Raw genomic sequence first — 24,787 nt, forward strand, 5'->3', positions numbered from 1 at the left:
TCTAAGCCTGTTAGTATACTATCTTTAAGTTTGTGGAGAAAAGGTTTTAAAAAACAAACAAACAAACCCAAAAACCAAAACTAATCTAAACTATTCAGATAGTATGTTATGAATGCATTAAATAGTGCTTTAAATATATTCCCGTTGTTAGTCTGTATTCATTATAAAACTCTGCAAAGTTGTAAGCAGTGTCATAATTAGTCACTATTTAAGCTGTGTGCACATCTGTGTGCATTTTTTCCTTGTAATAAATCCTAATTGAAGAACTATTTGAAAAAAAGTTCATCTGAATAACCAAAAAGAAAATCCCAAAACATGGCTTGGACAAAATTTGACTAGCTTTTGAAAGCGATCATCTTTCTAGCACGTTTAGAAAAGCAGCAGGTGCAGATTCAGGATTTTCTCTTATTAACACATATCTCTGTATTCATTTTTACCTCCTCTGACTTCAGCAGTTATGCTTAGATAAACGGAACTCCAGAGGAAAATTGTTAACAGCAGCTCTTATGGTGGCAAACAGCTGGTCTCTCCAAACCTCACTGAAAAGTGTGGAGCTAGCACTGCAAGTAGAAATCACTGTTGTGTGCTGTATTTAGATGAAGTGCCTTTCACAGGTCTTATGAAACTGTGCAACCTCCTAGGACAGAATTTCTCATTATGTTTCTTTTTGTCTTTAATTTGTGACCGGTTTTCTCTTGGAGAGAAAACCTTCCATTTCTTTAAAAAAAAAACAAAACAAAAACAAAACAAAGCAACAAAGCTAGTCATTCTTACGATGTTTCTTTTATGAGTAGATTTCTTCTGAAGAAATTTTCTGATTTTTGCTGTGTATGTGTGTCTTAGAAGAATCATTTAAATGGAAAGCAACCAGGATTTGTTCACTGTTTATAGTGAGAATAAAACTAACTACATAAGAACAATAATTTAAAAAAAAACTGGGAATGAGGCTTGACATCAGTCAGACAGATGATAGTCTTGTTTTGTGTTGTATTTTTTTCTGAAAAATAATTAATTCTCACTTCTTAGCAACAAATCACCTTTGTTTGCAACTAAAACACTCTTCTAAACATTGTGGTGCTTCCTGTGAACCAGAAAGGTATCTCTAGGCTTAAAAGTACTTTCAACTGTAACAGCTTATATTCAGAAATGGGCTGACCTTTTAAAAGTATTGACCATCTCTCTTTATAAACTGAATATAAAGAAAGAAAAAACTCTACATGTATCTATTTTACTTGAAGCGTATTTTCAGATAATAGGATTGCAGATCTGATTCTGTGTAGAACAGGGTGAGAAAGAGTGGTTTCTTACTTCTGTACAATGTTTTGGTAATTGGAACTCTCACCCAAGATAGGGGAGCAAAAGATTTAATTCCATTTTCTTCTTGAAGAAGAAAAAGTTTGGTTGACTTTCAGTGCTGCAGCTGCTGTTTATTGGGTATGCATGAACAGGAGTGAGAGTGTATATTTTAAATTCTTGTTTTTGAAACTGTTCCAACCCAATGTGAAACAGAGATTCAGCTTGCTGAGAGTGAGCATGATGATAGGCCAGTTATGTCCAGAGTCCCTTTTCCTACCTAGAAAGGAGGGGAAAAACTGGACTTTAGTCTCTTTCTGAGAAGGGGGGAAAAAAAAAAGCTCATTTTAATGGGAAGGGGAAAATAGTATCAACAGAGAATGCCCTAAACTTCCCTTTAATAGATATTTTACTCAAAATACTTGTTACTGACCCTACGCAAAAAACCTTTGTGTAAAAACTGTTAAAAATAATTAACTGCAATTTTATTACTGAGAATGGCTTGCAACTGTTGTTTTATCATTAATCGTATTGTAGAAGAAAATTTGGCAAAAATGTCAAGCAGTAGTAGGCCATGCTCATACAACAGAGGTTGTTTTCTGTCTTTGCACTGCTACTAGTTCAGCTGTATTGGTGATAAGACTGTTCTACTGTAACCTATTTTAGTTTTTTACTTCCCTCTCATATCTGTTTTATATTGCTCTGCATTTTGCTTTTAAAACGAGCTTGTTCTAAAGTCACCCTGTGATCTAGCTGATTGATAATTTTTATTTCTGAAATACTGTTTTTAGATATTTCTCTGAGGTTAGTGTTTTGTTTTCCCTTTCACTGTGCTTTTCTAATTTCTAGTAACTGCCTGCTGGTGTGCACCCTTCTCTTCATGTGATAATCCATAATGGCTTCCATATTGCTTCCTAATGCACCTTTATGAGAAATAATTATACACATTACAAAAGCTTAGCCTGGTGCTTTGAAGCCTGCTTTTATTTTTGTGTTCATAGCTGACATTTTTTTCCCCAAGCTTCTTTGCTAGCTCTTCAGTAGTGATCTACAGGTGGAATTAATTCTGCTAGTCTTGATTGTCAATTATGCTTTTCTAAAATTAACTAAAATAGCATGGAGTGCACAGTTGTAGCAAAACTAACTTGAAAATAGTTTTTAAATTTGAAACAGTTACACAAGTGAGGTGAAGAATAATAATTTTAAGTGTTAGTGAAGCAATTTGAGTTGGTTCAAAAAAGAGCCAACAGACAAACCTGTAGTCAGAGCATTTGAACACAGTAGAATGAGACCTCGCAAGAAGTCTGCGCTGTTGACTTAGCTACCCCAATCTTGAATTGTATTTTAAATATATAACTATTCAGTTTAACCTTTGTTTTTCACAAAACTAACCAAAATTATGTCATCTCATATTTTGAACTATAGCACTCAGAAAGATATATGTATAAGCTGTATTTTTCAAGGTCTGCATTAATCTGTGTTCATGGGCTGTATGATCAGTTTTGTGGCCCTTTGGTCCATCTTCCTTTGATGAGACTGAAGAGTTTCTTCATTTTAGCTGTAGCCTTCCCTTTCAGGAAGAAAGATGTTTGTCATTTCTTGGGAATGCCTGTTCTTGCAATCAATTGATTTTTAAAGGGCACAAGATAAGGCTGTGGGTACTTGGTTAAAGGTCAATATATGTGTGTTAGTTCAGATTGGGAGTGTACATTTGAAATTACTTTATTGAGTGTTTCCACTCACTTGCTTTTATTCATTGTGCTGTTGTCCCTGAATATACTTACATAGGTTTGAATGAAATGAAACAGAAAGGTATGCTGCAACAGCTTATGGGCAGTCAGCCAGGTAAGATCTAGTTTGGGGCAATCCCCCCAACATACGAATGTATGCATATGTTGTATGCTCTGTGAATCCACTTGTAGTAAGATCTGGTATCTGCAAATGCAGGTGCAGCCAAAGTGAAGTTGCAACAAATTGCCTAATTTAATGCCTGTCAAAACAATATAGGTTTTATATGCAATAGACTACATATAATTGCCCGTACAATTATTTCCCATAATAAGCTGTTGATTTCTCTGTATATTTGGTTACTTTTACCCTTTGTTTAAATTTTCCTCCTGTCTGGCTCTAAATCACTTGTGCATCACATAAGTTGCTGAAATGTACTAGTCAGGAGGTCTTTTTTAAAGCATCTGTTCTGTTTGATGGCTTTAAAAATAGTTAAAAGATACACTAGTTATAGAATCAACTGCCTGTAGTTTCTTTACGTCCATTTGAAAAGTCTTAAACTCAGTTCGGTGTTATTTCTCACTTTTCTCTCCCTTGAGCTATTAGGAAGTGCATTTGGGAGTTAGTTGCTGGATGTTAAAACCACAGGAGGTATATGTTGTTTTTCAAAGTAGCTGTAACATTCCACTGTTCACTCCATCTACCTGATGGCTATGTTATTTAAAGAACCGTGGGGGAGGAAGGGCTGAGTGCTAGATCATAAAGTTTTTATTAGGGTTGCTGTTAATGAGACATGAGTTTGTTTCTGTCTTCCTCCCACACAAAAGGAGCTGGTTTTTGTCTGAAATGCAGTGGGAAAAGAATAGCTTGCTAAAATTGAAGATGTAAATAAGTTGAATAGTATATTAGTGGGGTTTTTTTTTCCTCCTTTTCTGGTCCTTAAGAAGAAGAGGGTATGTTGATCATTAATCATTTCTGTTAGCTTTAAATTGTACAGGTAGAGTGACTATTGTCAGAATTTAAAGGAGAGGTGAATGAGATGAGTTAGTGTTAGTCCTTTCTGGAAAGGGAGGGCAACAAAGCAAAATCATAGAATCATAGAATCATTTAGGTTGGAAAAGACCTTTAAGATCATCAAGTCCAACCGTTAATCTAACACTGCCAAGTCCACCACTAAACCATGTCCCTAAGCACCACATTTACCCGTCTTTTAAATACCTCCCGGGATGGGGACTCAACCACTTCCCTGGGCAGCCTGTTCCAATGTTTGATAACTCTTTTGGTGAAGAAATTTTTCCTAATATCCAACCTAAACTTCCCCTGGCGCAGCTTGAGGCCATTTCCTCTCGTCCTATCGTTTGTTACTTGGGAGAAGAGACCGACCCCCACCTCGCTACAACCTCCCTTCAGGTAGTTGTAGAGAGCAATAAGGTCTCCCCTCAGCCTCCTCTTCTCCAGGCTAAACCACCCCAGCTCCCTCAGGCGATCTTCAGAAGACTTGTGCTCTAGACCCTTCACCAGCTTCCTTGCCCTTCTTTGGACATGCTCCAGCACCTCAATATCCTTTTTGTACTGAGGGGCCCAACACAGTACTCGAGGTGCGGCCTCACCAGTGCCCAGTACAGGGGGTCAATCTCTTTCCTGGTCCTGCTGGCCACACTATTTCTGATACAAACCAGGATGCTATTTGCCTTCTTGGCCACCTGGGCATATTGCTGGCTCATATTCAGGTGGCTGTTGACCAACACCCCCAGGTCCTTTTCCTCTGGGCAGCTCTCCAGCCACTCTTCCCCAAGCCTGTAGCGTTGGGTTGTTGTGACCCCAGTGCAGGACCCAGCACTTCGCCTTGTTGAACCTCATACAGTTGGCCTCGGCCCATTGATCCAGCCTGTCCAGATCCCTCTGCTGCTTTTAACACCACCTCTACTACTTTTAACAAGTATGCAATAGAAATTTTGCCTGGTTTACCTTTATGGCATGTGGTATTTTGTGCTCTAGGGAAACAGGCTTTGCTTTGGCAAAACTGTCAGTAACCCTCCTTTGGGTCTGCTAGAAGCAAATATGAGGTGTACTAGGGGAACAGTTCAGATCTGAAAATCCTTTGGCAAGAATGCACATGGTTGATTTCAAGTAACTCTTAGGAGACTCAAACCTACATTTTAGAAATTAGCTGTCTTTGATTCTTAAAGTAGTTAGCAAGTTTCAAATGAGCAGTCTCTACAGGATACTCGGGAGGCCTGGTAGAGGGTTGCCAGCATGGAGAAAGTTTCTTGGGCGAGCGCCAACTTAACAAATGCAAGCAGGCAAGCTTTGTGTCCAGACTTGTGTTTCAGCTTATGCTGGTGGATTTAATGTCCTTAGAGCTCAGGCACTGAGGCATACATTGCGGCAAAAATACTACAGTACAATGTGCTTGGTTTCATTCCCTGCTGTGTTTGATGTTGGAGGATTAAGGGGAGGGGAAAGGATCAACTACCCAGGATGCTCTGTTAGGAGGAGTAAGTGAATTTCATTGTCGTCAGAACTAGATTGCCATGAGTTCTGAAAAGCGTTTGGCTCCTGAGGATAACTGCTCTAAAAATAGATTTGAAGGAGAGGTTTCTCTTGGGTTCAGTTTCGTGTTCCAGCTGAGCTGGCTTTAGGAAATTTGTTTGCTCCTGTTGCAGGACTACAGTGAGGATAAATCGTTTCTTATTCTGCCTTCAACATTAATTTGGAGATACCGACACACTCGCTCTGTCTGTGGAAATCGAGCACTGATGTTATGGCTGACGACACAGGTATAATCGTAACCTTTTTGTGAACAAATGGAAAATGTGTAGTTGCAAATACTGGCTATGTCTGATTTTGTAATCAGCAAAATAACTGGCTTACTGTGGTATGTTGGTGTTTTCTAACCAGTTTGCTGTTCTAGTCTGTGTTACGGGCTGCCTCTGTTTGCTTTGATTAAATGTTCTCTGGAGTAGAGGTATTTCATGAGTTTATGGCAGGTGGTTAATTGTAACTCAGTTTTTGCTTGAGTAGAGCACAGATTAATATAAGAGATATTGTTTTGTCTTCAAATGTCTGACTTCAAAGTTATTTTTGGAGTATGTGAAATTACTAGGTGTCTTTACTGTAAACTGAAGTAAAAGGAAAAAGGTTTTCATGCCTTTTTATCTAGGCATGACTCTTAATGTGGGGTGAGTGAGGTATTGGACTTTTAAAGATTTGCCGCTGAGGCACAGAGCACACTTTAAGACTTTCTGATGTCTGCATAAAGACATCTGGTGGTGTAAGCGCAGGCTTACCAGATATGGCAAGTGACCTACTTCTGACATGGCTGGCAGCATGTGCAGGGAAAGGGCTTGAATTGAGAATTAACTGCCGGGAATGAGCTCCGAGCTAGCCTCAGTCCTTGCAGTGTTTTGGTCTGACCCGATGTGTAGGGTGGTCTGTGCAGATCATAGGTAAATTTTGTATTATGTAACTCTGATTTATATTAAAGTGTTGCCTGATCGAGCTGCCATGGTTGAATACATAGCAGAATTTTTCAAGAGTTTTGAAAATAATTTTTCTGTAAGATAGGAGTCCACAGCATAAAAATGTTTCTTTGTGACTGTTGTTGAATGGTATTTTTATAGCAGAATCTGTTTTTGGGGGATTTGCATGAAACAGTCTTTTAGATTGGAAAAAATACAAACAGCTATGCTTGATTACTTAAATGTCTTTTTTCTCCCCCCCCCCCCCCCCCCCCCCCCTTCTTCTAATAAGTAAAGCCCCTTTCTTCAGAGGCAACTAGCAGTAAACACTAGAAAACAGTAAGGTAAACGAGTAAGTGTGAAATATGGTAATATTCAGTTTCCTGTTTGCCTCTTCTGATACCTAGTTTGCTCTAGAACAAAGTTGTAACCTGGAATAATTTAAAATGTTTTTAGCCTTAAGGTTTCATTTTAAATACGTACAAAGCTTCTGTTGACTACGTTGGAACCCAGGAGTAGTGAAGTTGTGCTGTTACATAGTATAACCTAGCCTCCTTCACCCACAGGGCAGTCAGGCACTGGAACAGGCTGCCCAGGGAAGTGGTTGAGTCCCCATCCCGGGAGGTATTTAAAAGACATGTAGATGTGGCACTTAGGGACATGGTTTAGTGGTGGACTTGGCAGTGCTAGGTTAACGGTTGGACTTGATGACCTTAAAGGTCTTTTCCAACCTAAACAATTCTATGATTCTGTAATTGTTTATTTCTGAATATTAAAACTTCCAGCTCAAGGGTACATTAAATAATTTTTACATACAGTCGATCATAGTTCTGAATGTACTGGCACATGCTGCTTGTCTTTGCCTCTGTTTTCAGGCTACCTGTGCATCTTTCCCACAAGAGAGATGTTATGATGAGTTAAGTGTATGGACCTTGCACATATGTAATTAGGGTACTGTGCAGTAGCAAGCAATACGCGCCCGATGTGAGGCTAAGTTGTCTCGGTTTCTCTCTGAATATTATTGCACAGCCTATACCAAGGCAAATTTTTGTTTAATATAGAAAAGAAACTAAATAGTTGGTATTTGATCTTTGTATGGAGTAGTCTTAATAAAAGAACTTTTTTTTTTTCCCGATAAAATGCTGAGCTGAGTAAGAGCTGATGTGAGCCAGGTTTTGTTGTTGTTGTTGTTCTTTGGTTTGTTTTTTTTTTTTTTTTTGTTGGTCTGAACTCAGTAGGTAGCACAATGAATGTAATAAAAGGTTAGTTTAATACAGCTGTGAACCTGATGGCAATCAGGGTCTGAAAGTACTTCTGTATAATATCTACTACAGAAATATGTTGGTCACCAGTCTCTCATTACTCATCTTTTAGAGCTACTCCATTTTATTCTAAAAAACAACCGTGTTGATATTTAGGCTTTGAGGATATTTTTTTATAATAATTGTTGATAAATACACCGAACACTACTTGCAGTTAATATGATAAAGTTAACGCCCCACCTTATTATCTTATCACAATATTCATGACAGAGTTCCTCGAGTATTTAAAAATCTGCAAGAAGTAGTTTTACTTCAATAACTAGGACTGACTGTGGCTGAACGGGCAAAGGCTGGTGCTTAGAAGGGAATGAAGGGGAGTAGGTTGGCAGACATGAAACTGCGGCTAAGTGCCAGCCTTGCAGCAGTGGTGTCAGGAGGCAGAAGAGCAGACCTTGAGCTTTGGAGAAAGGCCACTGTCATCTTTTTGGATCACATTTATTTACTACATGTATCCTTCTTTCCCTAAAATGATCCAAAAGCAATGGACCAAGCAATTTATGTCTTTTCTAGTGGTGATGCCCATTTGAACCCCCCCTACCCATATGCTAGGTTGAGGTCTTTCTTTTCCCGTCGGTTTGTTTACAACTACTGTATTTTTTATATACACTTACTTTCCATATGTGCGGTTGGAAAGGAAGCTGTGTTTTGCATTAAGTCTCTATGTTGTCCTTTTACTTGTATGTTCCATGGGACTGGAAGTCTAAAGGTATTCAGTATGCAGTGAATTTCTGCTTGATTCTAAGCAACAGGGAAGATATTTTCAGTTGGTAGACTGTCTGAACTTGGAGTCTTACCCTTAATATGGTTTAGGGTTTAGGCTTCTTAGGCTATCTGAATTTTCATGTTGATTCTGTGAGCTAATTCAACTAGCTTAGAAACTTGCTACAGAAGAAACGCTTTTCTTCCAAACTGTTTCTGCTGGTCATATTGCCCTCTGGTGGCAGTTTGAGAACTGTTGGCACAAATGCAAGGCATCTCAAAAATGTTAAGCTCTGTATAAATATACACTAAAGGGGAGGAAGGGGGGATTTCCAACTAAGTTGTTAAGACAAATTACATGTGGGTTTTTGGTGTTTGGTTGGTTATAGGACTTTTACTTACATAATCATCAAGCTTCCCACTGTAATACACAGTGATATGAAAACCAAGTAACAGTGATGAAGTTTTTAAAAAAAAAAAAGTGTTAGTCAAATGTCTTGTATTCTGTGTAGTCATAAGAAACAAGATTTATAATTATATCCTCAATTGTAATTTTCTAACTCTTACACAAATTCATTGTTCCTACTTGTTTGCCTTACTTGTAACAGAGACTAAGCATGGAGGAAGCAAGAATGGAAAGAAAGAAGGCCTCTCTGGAAGCTCATTTTTCACCTGGTTTATGGTAATTGCTTTGCTGGGAGTTTGGACATCAGTAGCAGTTGTCTGGTTTGAACTTGTAGATTATGAAGAAGTTCTAGGTAAGAAATTTAAATCTTAAGACGCATCTAATAATTATTATGATATACATTAAATGGAGGCCATTTTAAATTTCTAGATAGCTGAATTGACTACTGTGGTGTTTGCAAATGACCTACATGATAAGAATAGGCAATGTAGTTCAAAAAGTACGTTTTCATGCTGAACTCTATTATGATGTTAAAATGGGATTCTCATAAGACCGGAAAAGGTTATTAGCATACTGCATTTATTAAAGAATTGAAGAAATATGCAAGGATAGATCTGTATCTCTTTGTAACATGTATGCTGTTATATATATAATATAACATATACGTAATATGTAGCTGACATTTGAAACATCAGCTGAATATGCATTGTTTCAGCTTAAGCTCTCAGAAACTTGCAGCAGTGTTTGAGAGTGGGCAGCTGATGTTGCCACTCCTCTGATGGACCGTGTTGCCTATAGACTCAGGACAACGGATCAGTCATCCTCTCGTGAATAAGCTGTTGCACGACCTCAATTTTAAGTTTATAATGGTGATAAGTGTATCTCAATATAACAATGTTAAGATAGTATTGTTAATATAATAGCTAAGGGTGAAAACTAATGTCTCAAATTTCAAGATATATATCCATAGGTAGAGCTATTGTCCCTGATCTTGTAGGCTTCAACATGCACTTTTGCAAGCTTTACAGCTGTTAAAGTCTGTTGGTACATGCTTTTTTTGATCTGGACAAATTTTAAGAGAAGCTTCTAGTTTGAAACTTAATTGGGTCTAGTGATGCAAATAATGGTTTCTATATTTTTACCATGCATGCAGCCAAAGCAAAGGATTTCCGTTATAACTTGTCAGAGGTCCTACAAGGTAGGATATTAGAGAAATAAGATTCCTTTACAGTCCTTTGGCTAAAAATTTTCATTTACTTTTTTGTTTTTAATTTTTTAGAGACTTACTGTTCTTTTATAATGACATGAAACTCAGTCATTTCTCATCTGTCTCATTCTTCATGGGTTTGAAGATGATACAATTCGTCTTATTTCTAGAGAATTACATTTATTCCACCACTCTGTGTTTAACCATAAACCTATAAAGATCCTTTCTAATTGATTGCTTCTGTACAATGGTGATGGCCTTATTTTTCTCTATTCTAGACCCAAGTCTGAACATTTTTTTCCACAAAACTGTTTTCTAATTTTCTAAGTACCATATTAAGAACTATATTTCATTTATTTTAATGGCAATCAAGTTCTGCCTCCATTTAGAGAATGACAAATGTAATAATAAACTGCCAAACTATAAGAACTTAGAGTTCTTCTGTAAATGGTGTGCAGAGTTTCAATCCTATTAGAAGTTATGTCTGAATTTTATCAGAACTAATTAGATAGCTCTCGACTCACTTGGTGATCCCAGGACACTTCTAATCCTGGATACCACGATTCTATGCTAAAAATTCTTTTTGAATAGAAACTGGGTTCTCCTTTTGCTTATACTTAGGTCTGGTAGAGCTGCAGTTTCAAAAATAAAAGTGAGAAGTCTGATGTATTCACCTATATTCACCTATAAAAGGATGGAAAATTTTTTTGTCTGCAGTGAATGTTGTACAGTTGTTGATAAAATTATGAATGTTTTTCCTTTGTCCAGGAAGTAGGTTGCTTACCTTCTATTAACTTGGCACTAAAAGTTATATACCTGTCTTTTTTTTTTTTTTCCTGAGAATTTAGAATGGCAAGAAGCATATAATCAGAAAAAAAATGGTGATTATTTGATTAATTCTTGGTTTATTATTTCTTTTTCCTCAAACATGTTGAATGTTCCTTGTGAACTTAAATTTTATTCTGAGCAAAGCATGTTCACATAAAGCGCATCACTTAATTAGAGGTTTGTTTTAAATCTGCGAGCACCAAAGTAAATGTATGGAATAAAGACTAACTTGTGTTCAGTCTAAAGTCTAGGAAATGCAGAAAAGAACTTAAAATATTTGTAATATTTTCCAGGAAATTTAGAATATGGTTAAGAAGAATATGGCTAAATCATCAAAAAAAGTATGGTAACAACCTAGCCTTGACAGTCAACCATCGCACATTGAAAGCACTGTGCTGGAAACAAACTGCTGAATCCCTAATTCTTTCTTCTTCCTCTCTTTGCATTTCTAGGCAAGCTTGGGATATATGATGCTGATGGAGATGGAGATTTTGATGTGGAAGATGCTAAAGTATTGCTAGGCAAGTACAAAAACAGGTGGAATAATTATATAATTCAGTTGTCATAGTATGTTTGGGTTTTGTTTGATGTCAAAATATTGATTTAATTGTGGTGGGTTTTTTTCCTAATGCAAATTGTAGAATTGTGTATGCAACTTGTAGCAAGTTGTGTTCTTTTTCTTCTAATATAGCAATGTAAGTAGAAAGCATTTAATTACTTACAGGATGTTTTTGAAGTTAAGTGTTTGATGCTGCTGTATCGACTGTTGAAAAGATGGTTGTGATTATTAATAAATTTATCAGACGCAGGGCTTAAGACACTTTGAGAGTTAAAACATTGTTTATGTTAACATGTTAAGCTAGATCCCTTTTAAAATTACTTCCAGCAGGCCTTTGTACTTCTTAGATGACTGTTTGTTTAGCATATTTTTGTAATATCTTTCCTCTATTCTGAGTTCTCCACAAGTCTGTTGATTTTCTTTGCCCTTCAGAAATGCTACATGACATGGATTTTTCTCCTTTCATGTTGAAACACTGGTTTTAGGCTTCTGTTCCTTGTAGTTTGGGAGAATGTATTTCTGGTCACTGTATTTTCAAAAAGCAATTTTGATCACTAGGCATGTGTCATCATCTTGCCCTTCTACCTACATCTTCTAGCAGTTAAAGCACTACCATTTTCAGCTTCACAGTCAAGCATTGGATACATACTTCTTGCATACCTGATGTTAAAAAGTTTACTTTTCTTTAATTGATTTGTTCAAATGTAAGCCTATTCTGTGCATGCAAACCTAGCAAGTTAAACAAATAAATAAAACAACAACAAACCCCAGCACAGTAAATAATAGCTTGAGCAGAGGGCAAAGTGGAGTGTCTTAAACTAGTCAAAGTTATCAGTAGTATATTAGAATCATAGAATCGTTTAGGTTGGAAAAGACCTTTAAGATCAAGTCCAACTGTTAACCTAGCACTGCCAAGTCCGCCACTAAACCATGTCCTAATCAGGATGTTACGGCTTGCTATTTGAAACTCATACTCCATAAACATCAGTTTATCATCAGTTTATTTTTCTCCATTTTTGTTTGCAGAAATAAGCAAGTGTTTGGGGGGGGACTCATTTATTTAATCCCTTCATGGTTAAAGAAAACCCATGCAATCAAAATTACTGAACCAGTTTGCAGTGGTGTGCATGTGAGGGGCACTCCAAAGAATCTCCAGTGCTTTGAATGACTTCAGAGCTACAAACTGTGTTAGTTATAAATGATGAGTAAGATAACACTTTGTATAGTTATAATCCTAATCTTTCTTTGTCTATTATGTAGTGTATAGAAAGTGGATATCATTCTCTTGTGGGTTGTGTTAGTTGGATTCAGATTGCCAAGGTGGTAGCCAGAAACATGCTGCTGCTTTGTTACGTCTCTGTTTTATGCAACTTGATATAGCTGGGAAGTCTGCCAGTACATGACAGTGTTTCTATTATAAGCTTCTCTTATCACGCATTTAAACCTTGTACTTCAAATGTGACATTAAAAGGTCACAGATCAAAAGTTATTTTTATTATTTTTGAGTACTTGCTTAGAAATATGATTTAACCTCATTTATTTTCTGCAGTACAGAGGAAATGGTAAATTTTGAAAATTTACATGACTGATAAAATTATGAATATAAAAATATATTTTTTCTAATAACTAACATATAATATTATTAACTGAGGTTCCCAGTAAATTATTGTGCTTGTTTGTATTTAACATTTAATATGGACTAAAAAATGAACAACACTATGCAGACTAATATTATTTCATTGATGCAGAAACTGGAAGACTAGATTCCCTCTTGAGGAATAGCTCTTCCAGAATTAAGTCTTTGTGGTAAAGAAAACCAGATAGTAAGCCTGTATTCAACTGCATTACGGTAACTTTCTAAATATTGAATGCATAGCTCCTTTTGTATTTTATTTGTGAGGATTCTGTTAGTACATATGCTGTACTTGAAGACTTGTTACTTTCTGGGATTTTTCTCTGGGTCAGGCTACCATAAAAGCAAGTGGTTTCTCTGCTAATTTAATATTGCCTTAAAAAGGAGATACTACCATTGGATATTCAATGCTAGAAGTCATATGGTTTTTTTCTTTTCTTTTGTTCTTTAGCTATTGCTAAACTACTGTATATTGAAATTGTGGCGTGTACAGTGGCTTAATGTTGTGTACTTCCATAATCTTTAGTTTTCACTACAAATGTAAAGATTTAATTTGCATATTAATGATAAATATATTTTTAAGTTAATTTAATTTTGAGAAACGCTTCTACCACCGTGAGTTTATTTTATATTTCAAAGAATGGTTTAGTAGCTGATAACGTAGTAGTTTTCTGTGCTACTTGGGCACACCTAAATAGAAGAATTAAAATTTACTGGTTTATTTCTTGTATGTATACGATATGATAGGGTCTGATCTTTTTATTTGTTGAAATCAAAGGAGGTTTGATGATTAAGTTCTCTTGATGTATTTGTGTAATTTTAAAAACGGTGTGCAAGAAGTGTGTTTTTCCCCTCTTCTGTGACCCCCCCCCCGCCCAAGTAAGGGGCGGGAGGAAACCCCACCTAAAACCCAGCCAGCCAACCAACCCCAAATATTTGTTGAGTTAGTTTTGTGTCCATTTATAAAAAAAATTATCCAGGGTGGAAATGCAAACTTGTTGAAGTTAGTCTGCAGTTATCTTGCAGATTCTTTGAGGTTCTGTTTACTGAATTCCTTTTGGTAATGGGAAGAGAGGCTTCTTAATCTGCTCCTTTGAGGGCTGCTGATATCAGTAATTCTCTTCCTACTTTTTGTCCACCTCTCTCTGATTGTTCTTTGAAGGAAGTTATTCTTCTCAGGAGGAGTGTTATACCTCTGTACCTGAGAACTGAGTACAGAGAAACAGTGGCTTTAGTAGTATTACAAAAAAAATGCATGTAGAAGAAGTACCAATGTCTGTTGCAATAGGATCTTTGGAGCCGAGCCATTTTTTATTCTTCAGTCCTTTTTAACAAGCAACAATATCCTGAGAAATTCTACTTAAATGGCTGCAGTAGTTAGCACAATTTTGGAACTGCAGCTACAGAAAGTCATCAATATATTGTTCTTGTGCATTTAGTTCAGAGTAGTCTGGCTATGCAGAAAATGAAAAAAAAAAACCAACCCTAGTGTATCAGCAAACAAAGGGTAGTAAACAGTAGAATCCAATCTTCTGTGAACCAACTTTTTTTCCCCTGATTCACCTATAGTAGAAAAAGATGTTTGCAAGCAGTCACACAAAGATTGCACATTCAGCAAATCTGTGGTAAGATAATAGGAGTTTAAAGAATGCTTTTCTACCAGTCAGCTGTTTAGGATAAGTTTCATACTCTTCTCTATTTTTCTCATGTTCTACTGTAGCACCTTCAAATATTAAAAGATTGCATATGCTCGTTCTCATAAAAGAGTTGTTTGCAGAAGAAAGGCTTTGTCTTGTTAAATGAATGTAGGCAAGCCCTCTGCCCCATTGGTTGCCCTAACACTGTTTAATAGATAAAGATTTTCATTCCCTCAATTGCTGTTTCATTTAAATTATAATGTTTAGACGTCCCCTGAAATAAAGTAATTATTTCCTGCGAGTCACTGATTTAGCATGGTATGGCTGCCTGGTTGGGCAGTTCCATTTTTGTCACCATTTTCGGGCACTTGTTACCATGCTTATGTGTGCTTATCAGTACCTGAGTTTTACTTGGAAAAGCAGTTCTTCTTGATTATGGGGATGAATGAAGACCAAAACCAGTCTGAGTATTAATTAGTTTGGGTTTTTGTTGTTGTTGTTGTTTTTTAGGGTTTTTTTATTTTAACTCTTTCAAAGAAAGACAAAGGATAAATACATTAAATAATGTGTTATTTTCTATAACTCGAGCTGAAGTGTCTTTTTTTTTTTAACCTTTAGATTCAAAAGCCATCATATTCATCTTAGGTAGTTTTTGTAAAGAATTGTAAAGAAAGGATTTGGGATTTTGTAGTTTGGTGGTTTTTATGGTAAGACTATAAGACATATTCTTCCAGTTTCTATGGTTACCTTTGGTGTCCTAATATTTTTCAAAGAAAATATGCTGCTGTACTCCATATTATATTTTATAAAGATAATTGCCCAAGAGTCTTATTCTTGACTTAGTGCAAGAACAGGGGCATCTATATGGTTCTTCTCACACTTACAGAAATGCTGTCTAAAGCCTGGGGTCTTTTGAGAGTGGTGGTTGTTTTTTTAAAAAACTTTTTTTAATGCCATATTCCAACAGAACAGAATGATACAAATATTTATAATTCTGTGTTTATAGTTTAGATTTTTTTTTTTTATTCAGGTTTCCATTCTTAAATTGAGATTTCTTTCTTCAGTAAATATACTTACTTTGGTTTATGTCTTTACATCTTGCTTGGTCCAAATTTTGAAAACAAAGTAGAATGATGACTGAGTACCGTGCATAAAGTTAAGTCTATAAAATTTAATTTTTATAGAACTAAGCCATGGAAGAAGTTGGAGAGGGATATTTATAGTACCTTGATTGCCTCCTGGATTCAATCTGTCATTTTTAAGCCTTTGGGCTATCCAGTGAAAAATTAAAGAGAATGGCTGGTCACTCAAGTAGAGGTTCTGGACATCCAGGTACAAGGATGTGGAACATCACGGACTTGGAAGTTGCCTCAGAATTATCATTGATACTTTCACTATGTGCTGTAAGAAAAACATGTTGAAATGTGTTAAATGTCTCTGCCATGAACTTATCTATCTTGAATGTTTCATTAACCCGCACCTAATATTGCTTTGTAGTCTGCATGTGCAACATGTTCACTTAATTTTATGTCTCAACAATCTGTCTTCACCCTTAGCCCACTTTTCTGCTTCTCCTTCCAACACAAACAAAGGTTTGTTCTGGTTAGAAGTGGAGAAAATTCCTCCCTCTCCTGCTTTAAAGCCTAGCAATAATTGACATTTGTCATTGATCGTTCTGTTGTACTTTTCCCAGAATGGAAAAGTTGAAATGTGATTTAGTAATAACTGTAAAACAGTGGATTTTAATAGAAAAAAACAGAAGGGGAAAAAAAAAGAGAGAGCATCAAGCATGGCTTATTTGTATTTTACAAACACCAGTTAGATCAGTGGGTCTTGTAGCCCAAGATAGCAACTCCTGGTATCAGAAAGTTTAGAAGTGATGAGGTCTTTCTTTGCTGCTCTGGCCATCTCCACTTTAGTGGTCTTTAGCCTGCTTTAGATTTTCTGTGTAACAATACATACACCCCTTATATTGGCTACCTGTTCATTTTTATCAAGTGTTCTGTATATCTTCAGGTTTGGAATTAATTCCTGAGGATCAAGTATATAATGTAGAATATATATCATAGAAAAAAAACCAATTGAGACACACATTAAAAAAAAAAAACCAAACAGGCAAACAAACTGCAAAACACACCCCCCCACACACCCCCCAAGCAATTAGAGTTCTCACTTCTAAGCAAAATCAAAATTCTGCATGGTAGAATAGATGTTATCCTTAACAGTATGTCTGTGACAAGTTTGTTTAAATACTGTTTGCTTCTAAATGTTATTCTCGGCTAGCACTTGCAAGCTCTCAAATTTGAACATAATGGTTTAAAAAAAAGACAAATTGGATGATTTTAAGTAGTGGACAATTACTGGTAAAAAACTGTCTAAAGGGAAATGCTGCGGCAAGAAAACTGAATATAAATGGATTTGGTTTTAGGACTAGGAAGAAGGGAAAGCAAAGTTGCCGCCTTTTTTTAAGATTTTGGCATAATATCGTGCATGTTTATTGTCCAAATTATAGTCTGTACTTTGAAATTCAGATTCAACTTTCTTAACATCTTTCTATTTCCTAATTAGCATTCCTGTAAAGACTGCTGTCTGTGACATGTCTTTCACAGATCCTCCTTTTACAGTTTCCTCTTTCCACCTAACTGCTGTCTTTCTTTTTTTTTCCTTCCCTCCCTCTCTCTCTTTCCTCTATTCTTGTGTAGGCCTGACCAAAGATGGCAGTAATGAAAATATTGATTCCCTTGAGGAAGTCCTTAATATTTTAGCAGAGGAAAGCTCTGATTGGTTTTATGGCTTTCTCTCGTTTCTCTATGATGTATTGACTCCTTTTGAAATACTAGAAGAAGAAGAGAGCGAAGCTGCAGATGATGTTGATGGTACGTCACAGAATGAAGGGGTTCAGGGAAAAAAGACTTGTGTTATTTTGGATTTACAGAACCAGTGACTGAGAGACTAATTTGATTGGCTTTCGAAAATGTCCGTGAAATCATCAGTCTTAATGTAACAGGGATTTATGGCATTGAGGGGAAACTCCCAAACGGACGCTGTAAAGATTGAACTAAAGTCAGCCATGCAATGTAGTTTTGCTAGTTGAAAACCTTTCAGTGACTTTTCCATTTTTGTGACAGGATGACAAATACTACACAGTTGTGTAAATATGTAGAATAAAACGTGTATCTGCGGTTGTGTAGTTGGTTTCTGTATGTGCTTCAATTTGTGCATTTTGTGCACAAAGCTAAGTGTAATAACCGCTACTGTTAACACTATAGCATTTGTCTTTCTAGCAAACATTAACTGAAGCATTTTGTAACAGCTTTGATTGTAAAGTATTCTGGCATGACTGCATTATGTAAATACATATTTATATGTTAATCCCTGACATAGACATGGCAATGATAATTCTCTTGTGAAATATAATTTTAATAAATAATTTATTTTGTGATTCACTGATTTCTCAGATAGATTCTTTTTACCTGTTCAAGTAGAAGCACTTCATTTAAAAGTGCTTGAAAATTTTACAGAAACATTTATTTCTAAGTTAGCTAACATCTGTTGTATTCAGAAGATATGATGTCACTATATGGTTTATTCCCCCTGATTTGTCTGTTTTCAAACTAAGTTTTCAGTCATTTTTTAATGTAACAATTGCACCACAAGGGCTGTTCTAAATTTATTCTTTTTTTTTAAGGTGGGCCTTTTATGGAAGTGGGAAGCTGTGATTATGTGTTTCTAATGTAATACTGAATATATTAAAGACTAATTGGAAATTAGAATGTAATGTCTTCTATTCCTTGCTAAATTCAAGAACTTAATGCAGTTTTGCAAACTTTAATCCTTTTCTGGGAAACTGTTTTATGACCGTTGTTCCAAAAATACTTTTCATGTTTATAGTTGTGTTCTGCTGTTTGTATCAGGTACTAAAAGCTGAAACTGAGCTGTCATTTTAATACATGAATAGTGTACTCCATCAGATTATTATTAAAAATTATATAAAATTGTTTATTGTGATGCCTGCTATGCTTAAGTTTGTATCTGTTTCCCATATAAAGTTTATACTCGTGCTTTATCACTAGTGGATGCAGGCTGAAATTTTAACCTGTTTTTTAAATTAAATGAGTTTTCACTTGCTTTGGCATGGCAATTTTAAAGCAATTTAACATGCCTGTTTCAAAAAAATTTTCATTAGATCATCCAACTCGGGTTTCTACTAAAGTAATAAAGTAATAAAAGTAATAAAGAAAAAGTGTTAGTGTTAAGCAAGTGAAGTGTTTAAAAAAAAAAAAAGTTGTGAAATGTTAATACCGCTGCTTAAGATTTACAAATTAAATAGAGCCACATAAACACTAGTCACATTTTCTTCCAAATATTTGAAGATTAGGTTATAAGAAAGTTAACACATAAATTTAATGGTTTTTAGTTTGAGATATACGAAGCATAAGGCAAAGGAAATACTACCTGCCCCCCCGTACATTATGAAAATAGTAGATCTGTGGAATGTTACTGAAAAGTTTCTTAGCAAGTGGAAGAAACTTGCAAAGTATCTGAGACGTAGGAAATAAGCAAGTTTGGTTTTATTTGTTTGGGTTTTTTTCCTCTTTTGATTTTAGAAGCAGATTTGAATTAGAAATAAGCACTTCATCACAATTGTGGAATAATAATATCTCTTAGTATGAAAGAAAAATTGTCATGGAACATTGAATTCTATTGCAGATGCTTCTGTCATGGAACTAGATAGCCAAAAAGAGGAGGAAAACATCTACTATAAGAATTCTGTATCATGAAGTTTATACCAAATAGTTAAAATACACATGGATAATCTGATGAAATTTCAAGTGAAATAGAGATAAATAGATTGCTTGAACCATGAGAAAGCTGGAGGCACTGAAATAGATAATGGTTACATCAGTTTAACTTGGGCTAGGGAGATGAAATGCAGGCCGATTTGCTATCATGGAAGTTGTGGATTTTATTAAGCGTGTGGAAGTCTGCTCAAAAATAGTTATAGTGGGAATAAAGAATTTGTAGGAGAAGAAAAAGGGGTGGGGGGGGAAAGACCTAGGGGAAATATTAACAGTAAATAACTTTCTAGAGTGTTTAGTTTCCAGAATATAGTTTTTTTCAGAAGTGTTCACTCTTGCCTGGTGGTGTTCCTGTTAACACCTAAACCCTCACCAGTGGTGAGCAGAGCTGTCAAAGCTTTCCTAAAGCTTGGGATAGAAGAGTTTCATTTTCATGAATTGCGTTCGTTGTTGTGATAGCAAGCAGGACTTAGCTAGTAAGGGTTGTAATAAGATCTAGATGAGTCTTCAGTTATATCAGCATGGCAGTTTTTTTTAAAAGAGGCGTTTTAACAGCGAAAAGGTTAAGCCGAGTATGAACTGTATCTCAACTCTTGCTTCTAGGTCCACGCGAAATGTTTGAAATCAGTTGAGGAAATTGAAACATAATTTTTTAGTTTGATTTGTGACTATCAATTATATAAATAGGGTCAGTGTATTGTTTTAAAACAAGTCCAGAAAACTTCTAAAGTGGTTTTAAACTGTAGGTAGAAAGCTGTAGCAGCTTTGTCTTCTGATACTATTTTAGAATAATTATTTCAGAAGGCAAAGCTTCTGTTTTCTACCTACAGTTACTGGTTTGAGAATTTAAAATAGGAGCAAATTAATAGCAAACCATGTTTTTAATGAAGAAAACATATTGTTGAAGTGATAGGAACTTCCTAGGTTTTGTATCTAGTAAAGAATGAAAATTTAGTGATTTTATGTTAAATTGAGCACAGAGCTTTCATTAGGTACCTTCATATTCCTTACAGGTCATTTATATTACATTTTAGAGCTGCAGAAGTAAATGTCTGTGACTAAAGTAGTCTTCCAGTTTGGCCATCATTTTTAGAAATATGCAGGATGTTTTGCTTTGCCATTTTCTAGTGTTGGTAAGTGTTTGATATTTTAACTGCCAGTCTTCAGCAGGCGTTTACAACCTTCAAACAAAATACTGTGTTAACTTTTGTAGCATAAGCTCTTGCTTGCTTTGTTGTGATACTAATGTAAAGACATTGTAGGGAAAAAAACCTTAATACCCATATATCTGAAATGGCTAAGAACTTATGGAAGGTTTGAACCCCAGATTTCTGTGACCACCTTCAGCAATATTTAATTTAAAAGTAAGACAGTATTTCATGGGGGGGGGGGGGGGGGAAGAAAATCACAATGCTCATAATATATAGAATAACTTAGGATTTAATAGAATAAACAGAAAATTGTTTGCATATTTGTTGAAATTCTTGTTGCAGCAACTTCCCCCCCACCAAAAAAAAAAATTAGCTTTTCTGAGAGCATATTCAATCTTTTACTCTTGAAATTTGTTTCAAGGTCAGTGAATGAGTCTTATCACCTGTAGGATTCATTTTATGGTAATTTTGCATTATTAGTTAGTGTCCATTGGCTGGCCTTAGAAAAAACTGATTTTTTTAATGACAGTTATTCATATAGGTTACATTTGGATGGAGGGGTAGAAGAAGAATGGATTGAAGCATTAGAGTGATTTTTGTTTCATTTCATAATAGTTAATGGTCAAATGGGGGAAAAAAACCCCACCTATATTGTAAACATGATTTGATTAGTATTTGAGAGCTGGGGAAAGCTGTTGTGCGCTGTTCAGTCGTCTTGGACAGATGCATACTATTTTCCCTGTTCAGTTGCCATCAGTTAATGATGGCACAGCAGCATGAAATACATTAAATACTGTCTTTCATATGGTCAGTTAGGATGGATCCCTAAGGATGAGGCTAATAAAGGCGAGACTTGCGTGTTGGTTTCTTATGTCTTCTCATACAAGATGCAACATATGCATCTGTGACTTCAGAAAATGCTTTCTGCCCTGTGTCTCCGATTTGAATTTTTCTTCTAAAATAAGGCAATTAAATAAGCAAGAGATACTAAAGCAACTTACTGAGAATGTATTGAAAGTTGTTTGGTGTTTTTTTTTTATGTTAGTTGTATGAATTAAAAAAAGCTCTCTCACATTTGGGAGGGTTACAGACTGTGGTATGCTTGGCAATCTGCATACAGGTAACGAGTTCAGTTTAAGGTAAGTGGGTGGTAGCCTTCTGTCAGTAAGCTATTTTGTTTAGCAGAAGACCTTGTATAGCCAATGTAGCATATTATAAATGCAGAATAATAGTAATAATTATGTACAGGTGCGTATGCAAACAATCATAGCTTTCTCTGACTTGCAGTTCTGCTGGAGAAGGAAAACAAAAAGAAGAGAAAAAAGGTTAATAATGGTTTTGGCTTACAGATTTGTATTTCCTTTTTTAGTTCTTCAATTTTAACATCTTTTGCTAATTTTCTGTGTGGTGAAGGAGGTTTTTGATGGGACCTTGTGAATTAAGGCAGGAGTCTGAACACAAGCCCTAATGTTTAAAGCTTGACACTTTCTGTTCTGTTATGCAGGCTTTGCATAAATTGCAGAAGGGTAGCAAGTTCTGTCTGTCAGCTGCTTAGTGCTAACCTTGACTGTATGCTTTCTACAGTAGATGTGAAGTAGCCTCCTTTTTCACATGTAAGTGGATAAGCCACCTTAATTAGCTCACATTTGTTTCATGATGCTGCAGGTTAAAAGGGTTTATGCAGGTAGACATGGTGAAATTGATTTATAGAAACTTTTTCATATGGCAAAGCCTTTTGTATAGCAAGGATATTGAAGTTTTCTGTATTATTAAATGAATAATATAAAATTTGCATATGCAAGAATAAACTTCAGATTTCTCAATATATTGTTAAATATGAGAATATTATCTGTCAACATCTGTGAAACTGCTCAAAAAGACTAAAGTGCTTTGAGTTATCTATTATTTTTGTTTTGCAATGCTTATCTTTCTGAATAAAAATAGTTTTCATATATTTTTGTTTTGATGCTGAAATTATAAAGCTGTGCCCTCACTTGGGGGTTCTTTTTGTGGAGGTTGTTCTTGACGATTTTTATGAGGAAAAATAGAGAAAATGACTGGATTTTTTTGCAGAATTAGAATGCTTTGTAATATTCTGAATTTCAAAGAATCATTTAAGATACTAAGTTATCTACCATTAAGCATTATCTAAAAATAACCACTTTGACATAATACTTAATTTTTAGTATGACTGTTTAAAGCAGCTCTTTGGAAAATATTGGAAACCTATCCAGCTATGTTAACATTGAAGGCTACTTTTTAATTCACTGACTCCAATTGTAGCCATTTCTGACATTTCATTATAACCACGTGTATGGTTATAAATTCTATATTTCTTTTTGTATTGCCAGCACTGGACATTTATAATGTAGGACTGAGTGGAAACAAGAAGGAACTTAAAAACTAGCTCAAAAAAAGTGTGAAGACACTTGAATTGGAACTTAGAATAAGGGTCCACAAGTTCAGTTCCATGATTCATAAAATTCTGGGTATTGGTTTATGTGCCCAAAGGCTGCAAGAGCCTAAGTATTTGCCAGTGAGTTTACTTGGATGCCAGATTTTATCACATGCCCCAGGACATCGCTGTCTTGGAAAAGTGAAGTGTTTTGCACCCGTGTCTTGCCTCAGCCTGTTTGGGGTTCACAAATGAGACTTCCCTGTGGTGTAGCCATTGGAGGGACCCAGTCCAGGTGGAAATCAAGATGTAGCAGGATTTCTGTCTTGTGATTATTGCATAATAAGATTTTCAAATATATTATTCTACATACTTTTCCTGTAAATAGGTCTGTTCATAAAATGTTACACTATACATGATTTGTGGAATTATGTCATGCATTGATAATTTCCTGAGAATCTTAACGCTATTCATTGTGTAAAAGCAGGTTGAAACAAATTACTGCTTGCCTGAATGTTTAGCAAGTGAAATATCAATAATCTGTGAACAAGGTATTTTGTAATCTGTCAGCATAGTGCAGATACTTTTATTTAAAAATAATTTCAAATATCTGTATGATAGTTTTTGTGTATACAGGTCTTTGTAAAATTTTCTGTTTTCCTTGTCAAGGCATGGTTTTAAGAGTGTATCTTAAAATAACCAGTAACATTTAATTTTACTATGAAAAGAGGGGAGGAGCTAGATATTTAAATATGGCTTTGTGCAACTTTGCTGAGTGCCTTTTATTATTTATATTTTCATTGATGCTGTAGTATAACAAAGTTGGAGTCTATTCTTCCTTTTAGAAGAGAAAATTGTTTACTTATTGTTCCACACACTGCTTAGAAGTAATAAGATTGAATAATGAATTTAGTCAATAAAAATTAGATTCAAATTGATTACAACGACTTTAATGGCTACATTCTTTAAATTTATGATTTTTTTTATTTTTTTTTTAGTGTGGAATATGGGGTTTTGGCTTTTTAAGAATAAATGTTGACGTATGTTGATGCAGTTTGGGTAGTTATCAATTGTTTTCTGGAAACTTAAGCTCGAGGTTCAGATGTCCAATGTAGGTGCTTTGTATATCTGAATGAGAAGCCTAATGTTGAGATATGGGAATATCTCTTCTAGTTTAATAAGATTATGCATGAGTTTTAAAAATATATTTAACTTTTCTTAACTTCCTAGTCGTTTTTTGGATAGCAATGCACATGATTTTTGTGGTTAAGGTAGTTGTGTTTATGGGGTTTAGGTCTTAATCCACAGCAGCACGATGATGATAATCCAATCTCTTTTTATGGTATTAGAAAGATGAGGCTAATTATTATTTGTATTCTGGGGAAAGCTTTTGCCTTCGTGCCTCTTGTGGAACTAGGTATAAAGCACAATGAAGATGCTGAATGACCTCAATTTCTGTTAGCTACAATGGGGAAAGAGGGTAGCACCAGACTTTGGAAAGTAAGGTTTATTTTTTTAATAAAAGTCTTAACAGTCTTAAGTCTTAAGTGAAGCAGTAAGTATTTTAACTGAAATGAAATGACAACTGCTTTTTGGAATATGAGCAATACCTTTGCCAAAACATGTATTTTCCGTTGGATAAAGAAACATAGATTGTAATTCATTGTAA

The 24,787-nt window shown here is 35.5% G+C and overlaps 1 protein-coding gene across 17 annotated transcripts in view; it reads left to right on the top strand.

The window, feature by feature from the left end:
* ASPH (aspartate beta-hydroxylase) overlaps window positions 1-24,787 on the top strand; it is a 117,785-nt gene that overhangs the window by 8,401 nt on the left and 84,597 nt on the right. For 8 of the 17 annotated variants that reach the window (XM_087752521.1, XM_087752529.1, XM_087752592.1 and 5 more), the window contains exons 2-4: window positions 9,112-9,261; window positions 10,063-10,107; window positions 11,397-11,465. In XM_087752521.1, coding sequence (XP_087608647.1) covers window positions 9,112-9,261; window positions 10,063-10,107; window positions 11,397-11,465 — 264 coding nt within the window. Of the gene's footprint in view, window positions 1-5,400; window positions 5,520-5,554; window positions 5,802-9,111; window positions 9,262-10,062; window positions 10,108-11,396; window positions 11,466-17,475; window positions 18,547-24,787 lie in introns of those variants that run through there. The other 9 variants (XM_087752563.1, XM_087752619.1, XM_087752555.1 and 6 more) reach the window with 7 other exon arrangements.

This window comes from Nipponia nippon, unplaced genomic scaffold, assembly GCF_047370975.1.
Source record: "Nipponia nippon isolate SJK-2023a ecotype South Korea unplaced genomic scaffold, ASM4737097v1 scaffold_1, whole genome shotgun sequence".
NCBI lineage: Eukaryota > Metazoa > Chordata > Aves > Pelecaniformes > Threskiornithidae > Nipponia > Nipponia nippon.